Genomic DNA, 12,277 nt, shown 5'->3' on the forward strand with positions numbered 1-12,277 from the left:
TGACATAACACACCATGCCATTCAATCACTGAACGGATATCTTACAGCTGTCAAATAATAAGACATCAGTTTCAGCAGCGGTGACAAATGTATTTTTATTCTTTCATTTAAAACCATTCCATACAGAAACGTTAAGGACTACTTTGCTAAACAAATCAGACTCTCCTCCGTAAGTTCACACAAAAATTGCACAGTTTAATCAGTATGATCAAATTTCCTTTTAGAAGTGGTGGAGGGAACAGAGGACTCTGCTGGTTCTGTTAAAGGTGGTCCAGATGGGTGCATATTTTTCTTTTTATTAGTTATTCAGGACTCATACCAAAAGTGAAGATATTAACAGCCATAAAAAAAGAAACATGAATCCAACAGAAATAAATATTACAAGTCATTGTGGATTAAATACACATTTAGAATAATCACTAACAAAATCAATGCCAAAAAATAAAAACAAGCAAAAAGAAAACTTTAAATTGTTCGTAAAATGTCATACCAAACTTAACTAGATAAACCCAAAGCAACGGAAGCCCTCTACAATTAAACTCAAAAAATGCATATATCCCCATATCTAATGTTCATGGTGGGTTTCATGATTATGAGAAAATGCTTAAAAACTATAAAATAAATTCTTTCAATCTATGAAAGCTGTAGTCTTTAGAAAAAAAAAATCTATCCAAATAAAAAGATAATAGAAAATGGAAGCCAGTGTAAAAATAACCCACCTTAAAGGATAAGTATGGGAAAAGAGGAAGGACGGTAATGTGGATAGTAAAGTGTTAGTGTTGCTGTTATTTGAGGAGTTGAGTTTTTGTGCTGGTTTGTAACTGTGTGGTTTCAATGTGTTGACTTATGCTGGTACATGGTGGGAGAACTGTGACTCTGCTGGTAGAGGCACCTCAAAGCACAAACTCAGTTTAACATAACAATAACATGCTACCTCCAACTTCAGCTGCATTTGTGTACAGTAAAATCGTCAACACTGAGATCTCCCAAAAAATGTTATTAATTTACTTTAACGAAAACCTTTTCCACACATTATTCCAGACAAAGAAAGCACAATTCATGAATGGATTGTTGCATACACACAACAAATGATGTTAGCAAATGCACATAGCACCCACATCGTGCTTATTAAGCTTAAAGCAATATTGAACTTTTTAAAGAATATTCCCACTCTTACACACATACTTTGATTTGATATCTTTAAACATACATATTCTTTCAGTTTGGTTCAAACAGTCGTTTCTAGACACAAATTACAGCAACGTGCCACTGTGTTCATCTGAAATGAAAGACAACAGGAGCTCAGTGAAGAAGCCTGAGCTCCAAGCTGTGTAAACTGTTTCAATATATGTGTTACAGCGTAAATATTCAATTTAAGTGATTTATGACTTTCAGATAATCCCGATGAGAGCGCAACGTTTCCACAACGGCGGGGATAATGGATGTAGTGTTCACTTTCAGGATGGGGCACAAAGGCAGGTGTAGTGAGGGGAACAGATACAGAAAAAAAAACAGAACCGGGTTTGAGAAAAAGCCAGTAAAAGTAATTTTTAGCCATGTGCCAACATTAGCAGGAACAGCCTCCTTCACTGACGGGTTGCTCCGGTGGCTCCTTCAACTTAATGTCTATCACTGAGGGGATATGAATTAAGGAACATCACATCAAGAATGGAAGAAATGCATGTCAGAAATGCCGATGAGGGGTTGATAGCACTAAACTGTTTTCTAGACGCGAGAATGGAGATAACATTTAGTGGTTTTGTACTTTGTAAAGAACTGTATCACCTTTGTGTCATAGTGAGGACACTTATTGATTACAACCTGCTGAAGAGGAAATAAGCTAGTGAACCTTTTTAAAGATGGGAGATTTATTGGGTCACATTAAAATTCCACAATAATTATAAGCGAATGCGAGTCTGGTGCTCAGAGTTTATATCCAACACGTCACTGTTTACAAATTGAACATGTACCGTAGTCTGTCTAAATAAAAATAAAGTTACAGTTGTGAGATGTGCAGCTGACAGTGACAGTTGTGCCACTATCCGATCCTCCGTTGCTCACATCGTGAGAATGGGACAAAGCCTCTTGGACACATACAGTATATGTGTACATTGTTTGTTTGTTAAATCGGCTCATTTCAGTTTTTGCTGGTAGAAAAACATGAAATCGGGTGTTTCTCTCGCATGCTCTCTCTTTCACACTCCCTCGCTTGCCCTGGATATAAATGAATGATATATAAAAACAAAAATTAGTGAGAAAAAAAAAACAGCCGCACAGACATCACGAAAATGAAACACTGTAATAATCTCTGTGACAGTGACCACAGCTGGCCATGGTAGTCCAGGTCAGCCCCACGTGTCAATCACGGGCTACAGAGGTTCAGCGAAACGTGTGGGCACGGGAATTAATATTATTATTGATTATGTACTACACGCTTTGCCAGGAAACACCTGATTTTGTCTGTTTAGACTACAGACGTATTGGCAGATATCCGATTTGTATATGATTTTTTTCCACGTATGACGGGGGCCTAAATCTGACCTGAAAATATCCGATTCCATGTGTTTACACGTTCATGTTACAGGTCCTATCTGTGCCACTTGAGAGTAAAAAATCGGAATTGGGCCACTTGAACCATGCAGTGTAAAGACAGCCTCAGAGAACACATGGGTAACATGATAAAACCTTAGTGTAACAGCCCTGCACCAGATTCTGGTCCTGAGAGCGGCATGACAGGAGAGCGGGGAGACCTCCTGACCCGCCTCTGTCATGACACTATGACAGACACTAACACAAAGGATACTGTCCTCTCTGCTCTTGTCCTGCGTGGTGTCCATGCCAGGGAGGGCGGCTGCCACACGCCGGAAAAGCTGGAGGGAAAGAGAACCAGATGTATTCTGTCAGGAAAGGAAATATACTCGCAGCATGACATCAAGATGGCGTGTTGTCTATATTCCTTTTACATGATTCAGCAAAGACCACTTGAAGCTCACACAGAGGAAGACTCCCAAACAGAGCTTTACAAAATGTGATTTGAAGTCAGCAGCATGTGTTTGAAGTACTGCAAAAAAGCCAAAGTCCTGCACTACAGAGGTGGCTTGAAAAGAAGTTGTGATTGTATCTTAAAGGGATAGTTCAACATTTTGGCAAATTGGCCCATTGCCATAATGCCTATAGTTTTAGGAGTAGGTTCGTTACCTTTAATTGTCGGTGCAAGCTATTTTTAGAACAGTGGAGCAGAGCCACGAGCTGCTGAGAGTTGTTGGATTGTGTATTTGATGAGTTTGATGAGGGAAACCAAGAAATCCCATTAGCCTCCGTAGCGTAGCTCTGAGCAGCTCACGGCTCTGCTCCACCGTTCTAAAAATAGCTTGCACCGACAATGGTAACAAACCTACTCCTAAAACTATAGGGAAATGCTGAACTACCCCTTTAATGAGACCTTCCACTGATAGAACTTGGAGGACTCGAAGTGGTTGATGGATTCACATGAATTTTAAGAAAAGTGTGTTGAATGTATGATAATGCTCATTATGCCCACCCCCCCTCACTAAACAGCATCATGTAGAACCAGGCTTGATCACATGCAGATTTTCACAGTAACAAATTACTGTTACTGTGTTAATCAGCGGAGTGAGGAGTTTTGGTTTGCAAACCCAGACCCACCTCTCGGCGAATGCAAATCATTTCATTTTGCAGGTGGGAGAGAGCTTGAAAAACAAACCCACACATCTCAGATATGACCAGAGAAAGCTGATGTTTGAAGCACACCTTTATGCACACATGCGTGTGTGAAAGAGAAGCCAATCAGAAGAGAGCATGAGCACGCTACGAACACACACACAAAACGGTGCACACGCTCTACCTGTTTGACATTGTAGCCTGTCTTTGCACTTGTTTCAATAAACAGAACATTCATGTCTTTCGCTCTCTGTTCTCCCTCCTCTGTGGTTATCTGTCTGTGATGAGCCACGAGTCACCGTACACGACACACAAACACCCACAGGGACACGCACATACCGCCACAGACATCGACAAGACGACAAAGGGGGGGAAAAAAATACAGACTGTGATTATATTGAAGTGGATTAACAAGTCGTGCCCCTTCCTGCTGCCACTGTCACCTTTGCTCAACACCAAAAGTTTCCCAACAGAGCTCATGGCTGTTTGTCGTGTCAGCCGAGTTCTTCAACAGGAAGAGGGGGTATTATGTAATAGCTGGGCATTTTCCAAAGTTAGATTTGACAACTGCTACCACTCTCATGTGTGTGTGGTAAATAAGCAGCTGTAACCTCCAGCTGGTTACCTTGGCTTGACATAAAGAGTGGAATCGGGGGCAAATGGGGTAGCCCAGTCCTGTCCAAAGCTGACAAACCCATGCACAACCATCTCTCATGTGCACATCATATACACAGCATATGTTTTGTTTTTATTTTAAATCTGAAGTTTTCTTTTTTCAATTTGATGTTTTGATGTTTTCAGGGATGTTTTCCACTGTATAATTATGGAGTTACTGCTCTTATTAAAGTAAAAGTAAGTGTTACTGTTGGTAGACATATTTTTTCTATCTTTGACTAAACAGAGGCCGTTTCATCTCATTTCCAGCTCTTATGTTAAGCTAAGAACTACTTATTTACCATACAGTCTGTAAAACTGTCAGAAAAAAACTTTTTTCCCCAAAATGTTGGACTATTCCTTTAGAAATATGGAAGGAAGATAAACGAGGACTTCAAGATCTATGTGGTGGAACAGCTGGTAAAATGACAATATGTCTAATTTAGAGCCCTGACATCTGTTTTTGACAGGTGACCTTTGGAGAAAAAGCCAAGGCAACAGCATTTGCAGCAGGACTGGAGAGCACGACGCACACTCACTCTTACCTGCTTCACGTTGTAGCCCGCTTTCGCACTAGTCTCAATAAACATTACATTTAGTTCTTTGGCTTTCCGTTCACCCTCTTCAATAGATACTTGCCTGTGGTAGATAAAGGGGTTAAAAGATGTACAGCCAAAATACAATGCAGCATTTAACAGGCAGATAAAGTGGTTCACAGAGTAAATACTTCAAGATGTAATATCATTACACAACACAGCTGACAACTATCATTTCACATACAAGCTTGATTGGTTAAAGACCAAATAATCACTATCTAAAAAGGAGGAAATCAAGTGTGAAATAAAACAGTCACAGCTTTGAGATCCGCAAAGGGGCCAGAGATAACTCGCTGTGATTGAGTGCTGCCTCAGGAAGAGCTGAGGAACTCAGTATCGACGGGCCGGCAGTAACAATCAATGACTTCATTAGTATGACCTTAATGGAGAGAGCCCGACTGCACAGGAGAGGCAGGATGGGAAGAGCAGATTACCTTTTGTCTGCAAGGTCTGTCTTGTTCCCCACCAACATGATGATGACATCACTTCCCCTCTCTGTTCTCACATCATCAATCCACTTAGTGGTTTGCTGGAAGGAATTGACATCTGAAATACGGATGATGGAGAAACAGGAAGCAGATCAGTATTCAGAAGGTCAAAATGGGTGAGTTTGTAACAGAAGGACCGTAAGGAATAAAACTACATGTTGTGTAAATGGTCCCAGGTCTGATAAAAAAAAGGGGGGAAGGAAAGTGAGCTTGAGCTACATGATGCAATTAACTTAAGTGGATTAAAACAAAAACTAATTTATGTCTTATTAAAAACACAAGACCCATAAACAGACTACAGGGAGGTGCAGAGGTAGTCCACATACTTGTGATGTCGTAAACAACGACAGCAGCCGCAGAGTCTCTGATGTAACTGGGGATGAGGCTACGAAATCGCTCTTGTCCTGCCGTGTCCCACAACTGCAACCTGATCTGTGGGGCAGGAAGGGGAAAGGATGGGAGGAGGAGAAATAAAAGAAGAGAGAAAGAAAATAACAGAAGGGATGAAAACAAAAAACAAGAAAAACCGAGGTCAGAAATGAGGTAAGTTATGGTGACAAAAAAAGTAAATTGAAAGGAAACTAAATGAAGTCAGATGAATGAGGAAAGACAGAAGAGAGGCCGGAGAGAAAGAGAGAGAGAGAGAACCTAGTGCATGCAGGTAGTGGATGACCACCAGAAAGAGCAAGCTGTCTGGGCCCGTGGGGAGAAATAATCACCCTTCACTTGTAATCAACCCTCCTCTCTTGATCAAGTAAGGTGTTTCAAAACAGGAATGAAGAGAAGAGATGGAGGGGTAGGAGGGAGAGGAAGAAAAACTTGTATTGAGGGAAGAAAGAAACAGAGAAAGGGAGGAGGACGGTCCAGGGAGTACGCCATCCAGTTCACACTGGGAGGGCAGTGTGTGTTCGCTAAAAACAACATAACTGAACTGTTAACAAAAAAAACAAAAAAACAAGCAAAAAGCCGTGTTAGAAATCAGTATGTGAGTATCAACTCCTACAATCAATCAATCAATTTCCCCAATCTGAACAAAGAACAACAGAACATAATCAGCAACACAGTGTGGATTGATAAAACGCCATTATTCATGACAATAAAACTTACTGTTCTGTCTTCAAGGTACATTGTTTTCGACAGGAAGTCTATTCCTATTGTGGCCTGGAGATAGGTAAGACACAGGTTAATAATCATACTCATCTTCAATCAACATTACTGAAGAATGTGGAATTTATGAATGGTGACCTCGTCTTATGAATGGAGCCTTCGTCTCACCTGGTAAGTGTTGTCAAAGCTGTCATACATAAACCTGGTGATCAGCGAAGTCTTTCCCACTGGAAGACAAACAGAGACAATTATGGTTTGGTGCCGAAATAGCGTGATCATATCAGATAAAGACTGATATTATTCTTTTTTTCATTTTTGAGGAAGAAATGATCAATTGTTCAGTCCATAAAAACTAAGAAAAGTAAAGTATGCCTTTATTCATCCCACGACGGGGAAATTCACGAGTTACAGCAGCAGCACATACAAACACACTCAGACATGCCATGCACACTATGGTGGACTGATAAAAAGAATATATAAATATAGACATTTATAAATATAGGGGCAACCAAGATATTAAGAGAAGTATAAAAAAATATAAAAGTATAAAAAATATACTTCTATATATATGTATATATGGCTGGATAAAATAAAATAAAATAGTAAAACCTTCCTTCTTAGACACCTAATCTGACAAATTCAGATTGCTTGTTTTACCTGGTGCACAGCTCAAACCCCACAGATATTCATTGAATAGTGATATTAAACACAGAAAAGCAGCACTCGCTCGCTCCCCCTGAAATGCTGGAACCAGTGACAGACATTTTTGGCTGATAGCCAATTATAATCCATTATCAAAATGGTTTCCAATTTATTTTCTGTTGAACACCAATGGGGAAGCTAAATAAAACCCCTTCACTGATAACTGATTGTGAGAAAACAGATCTCACTATTTATAAGCAAGGTGTTATTCTTAGCTTGTTGTGATATATTACTGTACACTTCCTCAAATTCAAAGTAGTCAGACGTGGTTGCTGATAATGAAATTACCACAAATAACACAATAAAGGAATGGATTATCAGCTGCTAAATACAACACTACAACATTATGAATAAATATTAAGGTATGAAGCTGCATGTCATTCAACTCCAGCTTCTTTCTGACGGTTTTCCATCCACAGCGGGTGTGGTGCACAATCCATTCGCATTATATAGAAGTTGGAGGGTTGAGGAATGTCGAGGGACAGGAAGGGTTGGGAAGCAGGCTCCCCAATCATCTCGTTTGGCCATGCTGTGTCAACTATGAGGATATTTTGGCTGCTGTAATATAATTAGGTCAAATTATCTAAACATGGCAGCTGTACAGCGGTCTATATAAAATGCCTTGTGACCATGCTGATATTTTACACTCGTACAGTTGCTTCGAGTTCCCGCACAGGCCTCCTCCTCCTCCTCAGCGTCAGACTGTTTTGCTGAGCTCCAGTTACATTATCAGTTACACCGTGCATCCAGTGATGATGACATGGCCAAAGCCAACACTGCTGTTTACAAGTCCACAAGGAACAAAGCTGATCTCAGACTGTCTGCCTTATCTTGACGGGAGCAAAGGGTCACATGATACCTGACACAATACCTGTCGAAAAATATGCAATAGCAAATAACAAATTGCTGCCTTTCTTCTTTCTTTTTTTTTTACACGACTGGATCCTCCTGTGCCTTTTCTTGTGATGCACCAACCAACTCAGCTGGATCAGTAGTGCTGCTGATGTTGAGCTAATAATCATACAGATTAAACCTACCAGAAAATCCAAATTAAGTTGACTTTCTCTAGGAATGTCTGCCACATCACATATTATTTCCTAATAGCTCTATTGCTATCTATGACACGTGACTGACTGTTTTTGGCACCAGACCAAAGCCTCACCTCTTGCTGCCTTACAGACATGAATTTTTAAGTTCATCCCCCGGTCTATAACATGAAGCTCAAGACTTGGCTTTGCTTACACACGTCTTAAGCTTTGAGCTGGCATGTCAACACAGTACACAGATGTGGAAAACAGTGGGAAACCATGGGAACACTGTCATGAACTATATAATCAACGACCCCACACACCTTTTCCTTTTAACACAGTAACAAGACTACTCCACGGCCTCCCGCCCCTCTGGGCTCTCAGTACAAGTAAAGCCTGTGTTCAGTTTAAATGGAGAAGGAGGGGGAGAAATGAGTAGGGAGAGAGCAGGAATGCCACTGGGCAGGTTAGGGTAATTGGGGTAACATAACTTCTCTGCAGAAATGCCCCCCACCCGTCCCCCCACCTGGGGTAGACACTAATTGTAATCTGTTGTAATGTTTTGTAGACTTGAATCGAGATGTTTTCTGAACACTGCAGCAAATAGTTAAGTTACAATACAAGTGATGTTTACAAGTGGAAAATCCATTTAGGTTTATTAGCCAACCTGTTTCTCCATTGAAGTTGCATTGTCGCACTTTGCACAGCACCTTTCTACCAGCTTTACAAGTTCAGTTATTATCAAACTATGTTCATAATCTATCTATCTATCTATCTATCTATCTATCTATCTATCTATCTATCTATCTATCTATAACTTTATATTGCTGTTTCTGTCGCCGTTAACGTTGTTCTTCATCATCATCGCCACGTAACTTAGCTACGTGACAGGCAATAATGCTGTTTCAACAGATAAGACTTCACACGTCGAAGTGATTAAGTTGTATTTATGTGACTCTAGCGTGAAATTATGACTCGGTAACAAGTGTCAGTGTCGCAATGCTCCGACCGAGCCAAGTTTATCGTTACGCAGCTAACTTACTGTTAGCCTGTTAGCTTGTTAACGTTAATCACCGCCTCCGTTTGGAGCACAACTCACTCACTCACTGCCACCAGTCGACTCGACATCCGACGAAACTTTCAGCTTCAAAGTCTTGACTTACCGCTCTGTTCCCCGAGAAAGACCAATTTAAATTTCCTTAAAGGGTTTCCGAAGTCTCCGGCCGAAGACATGACTGTATGAAACAACGACGAGCCCCTGGCGTCACTTTTTTCGGGAGCTTCCCAGCTACTACCGCTGCTGCTGCTGCTGCTAAGCTAAGCTAACCTAACCACAGTTGTTGCTGCCCGCTACTACAATGTCCTGGGTCCGCAACCTGTCATCCGCCTGCCGACCCCTCTACTCAGGTCAGCTGCCGAGGTTTTTCCTGCTCCAAAATCAGACCTTTAATAAGCTCTGAGACACTTTTGAACAACTCCCTAACTCTACTGCGGCCAAGTTAGCGTCACTGCCGATCCTCCTCTGACATGTCTGGACCTACTAGCCTCCTCCTCCTCCGAGCCGCTCGTCTTCCTCTTCGTGGGCTAAATTAACACAACCGTATTGTTATGCTGCCATCTACCGCTGGAGGACACACACACGCAGGTAGACCTTCTTTTTACAGTCTATGAGGTAGACGCACGGGCTGACGGGCCACACAAACACAAATTTAACACCGGCTGCATGATAGCCTACATTTCCTTCCTTGTGTCAAAATCCAACACAATGGGTTTAAAGATTAAACCACAGAAACCAGCAGACTAGACTAGGCTATTAGATTGGGAAATTGAATGAATGTTGTTGTGTCTTTACAAACCCACGAGAGGGCGGTGTCACCACACCGGCACATCTCACCTACTAAGCAATTTTTATGATAATCTCAATTAGTTATCCCGATGAGTCTGAAAGTGATTCAGATTACACAGATTACATCCCTATCTACATGAGCAGTGACTGGCATTATCTATCTATCTAGCTGTGGTGATGAATAAAAAATGTGTAGTTCAACTTCATCATTTAAAAACGTAGCCTAGGCCTATTTCAAACCAAAGTACAAATCAGGTATGATGAAGAAGAGGAATAGGCCTACTGACTTTTGTAAGATTAAGTGTTGTAAGACATTAGTCCTGAAGACCTATGGTGTAACTCCTTGCAATTACCTCATTGAAGATTTTTTTCTTTTCTTTCTTCTTTTTTGTGTGTAAAAAGGGTAGCCTATAAGCAAAATAAGCATGAGCTTTTCGATCAGCTTCCCTCATTGTATTTTATTTATATTGGAAGTAGTGGGGGGTGCTACAGTAGGCTATCTATCTATCTATCTATCTATCTATCTATCTATCTATCTATCTATCTATCTATCTATCTATCTATCTATCTATCTATCTATCTATCTATCTATCTATCTATTCTTTTACATCACTATGGGCTTTTCTATACCAGTGTTAAAAAAGCTAATACTTAGACAGGAGTGCTTAAGCTTTCTCCCTTGACAGTATTAGGCCATTTTGTTGATGATGAAAGAATGGCACCTCTCTTTGTTCAGGCTTTCTATTTTAAGACATCACAGGAATCTGCACATGCACAGTCTTATACTATTTGCTGTATTATCTTTCCTGGCATTAATTATCTGAAAATGAAAATCACAGTTATTGGTAGCGGTAGTAGGTGTGAAAGTGACAGCCCAACTTGTTAGGTCTATTGTGTCAGACATTAAAAAAAAAAAAATGGTATCATGGTGTAATGTTTACAGGACCTATTCAATTACCCCCGACCTCCAGCTCACTGGACAGCTGCTGCCCAGAAGGTTGAAGCTCTGCAGCAACATTGATTTAATTTACTTTCTTAAAATGCAGGTGTGAGGATTTAATTTGATAAATATATTGATCAGTAATCAATACATTATTTCAATAATCCATGTCTCACAGATTATTGATTTCCTTTTACATAACTGGAATTCAGAATATTAATTCATACAATAAAGATCAATAATGTTAGAAAATATAGTTTGCACATTTATAAAGTTGTGTACATGGCTCCAACACTTGTCTCACTATTGGTGTTTCTTTAGCTCATGACAAAAATAATCCAGTAGGAGCTGAGGTGGTAGGGATTTTATTTAAATAACTGACAAAGCTGTGTTAGGCGCTCTCTTTACTTGCATTAATTTGAATACTAAAACATGACCCATCATAATCATACTCACACTTATTATTAATCACTTCTGATTTCCATATTTTATCCAGTGCCCTTGTTTTGATTGTGTGGAGAATATTTAACTCTTACATAACCCTTATTAACATTAGGCCAAAAAAAGAAAAGAAAAGAAATATTGAATTGTATTGAATTTAAATGATTGAATATACAAAATAGAAGTATATCAGGTATTATAATTGCACTAGTAATAAAAGAAAGACACATTTGGCGTTTTTCCGCATCAGGACCCTCCCACTTGCACCAGTATGAATTACATTAATGTTACCATTCATGTAAGTGTATGTGGTGATGCATTGTGATTGTGTGAGTACAGTGTGGGTCTTTCTGCACGCCTGGGCCGGCTGTTCTAGGTCACTGAAGACACACCTGCGCCATTCTCTCACTCATGTGCCATCCAGCTCTGAGGTCTCTTTCGGGGGGCCGACCGGCTGATGCCAGCGCTTCAGCTGCTCTGTTTGCGACCCAAGCCTCGATCCGATCGCCAAACCCATCACACCCCGCTGCCCGCCTCGACGCCTTCCTCCTCTCCTCAAAAGCACTCCTACACCATATGCCCTTGGTGAGGGAAAGACCCCAAATCCCCCCCACTAAAGATGCTGAACTGACAAAATCCTCTTTTGCTCTCTGTCTCCCCCACTCTTTCGCACACTCACACCAACAGAGGGATTTTGCATGTGTGCATGCACGTGTACAACAAGATGGATCGATCTCTAATGCACTGTTGAGGTTGTTGTGTAAGGGCTGTGAGTATGAATTTGCTCACCTCAA

General features: G+C 40.6%; 1 protein-coding gene across 3 annotated transcripts; it reads right to left on the reverse strand.

Annotated features, from left to right (window-relative positions):
* Positions 1–69: 69 nt before the first annotated feature.
* On the reverse strand, positions 70–9,794 carry rab6a (RAB6A, member RAS oncogene family). 3 transcript variants are annotated; one of them, XR_015037602.1, is made up of 8 exons: positions 9,420–9,794; positions 6,695–6,753; positions 6,527–6,580; positions 5,746–5,851; positions 5,366–5,477; positions 3,866–4,974; positions 2,804–2,870; positions 70–1,632 (listed from the first exon to the last, which is right to left on the reverse strand). XR_015037602.1 is itself a non-coding variant. In XM_085797689.1 (8 exons), exons 1-8 carry the CDS (start codon positions 9,487–9,489, stop codon positions 1,568–1,570), a joined length of 627 nt encoding a protein of 208 aa, XP_085653815.1. In that variant the 5' UTR covers positions 9,490–9,794; the 3' UTR covers positions 70–1,567. The 3 variants fall into 3 exon arrangements, 2 of the variants coding, with proteins under 2 accessions (XP_085653815.1, XP_085653814.1); XM_085797689.1 differs by having other exon boundaries at positions 3,866–3,959; XM_085797688.1 differs by having other exon boundaries at positions 4,881–4,974.
* Positions 9,795–12,277: the final 2,483 nt, after the last annotated feature.

The sequence above is a fragment of the Trachurus japonicus genome, chromosome 14, assembly GCF_045865225.1.
Source record: "Trachurus japonicus isolate A0001 chromosome 14, Traja_1.0".
NCBI lineage: Eukaryota > Metazoa > Chordata > Actinopteri > Carangiformes > Carangidae > Trachurus > Trachurus japonicus.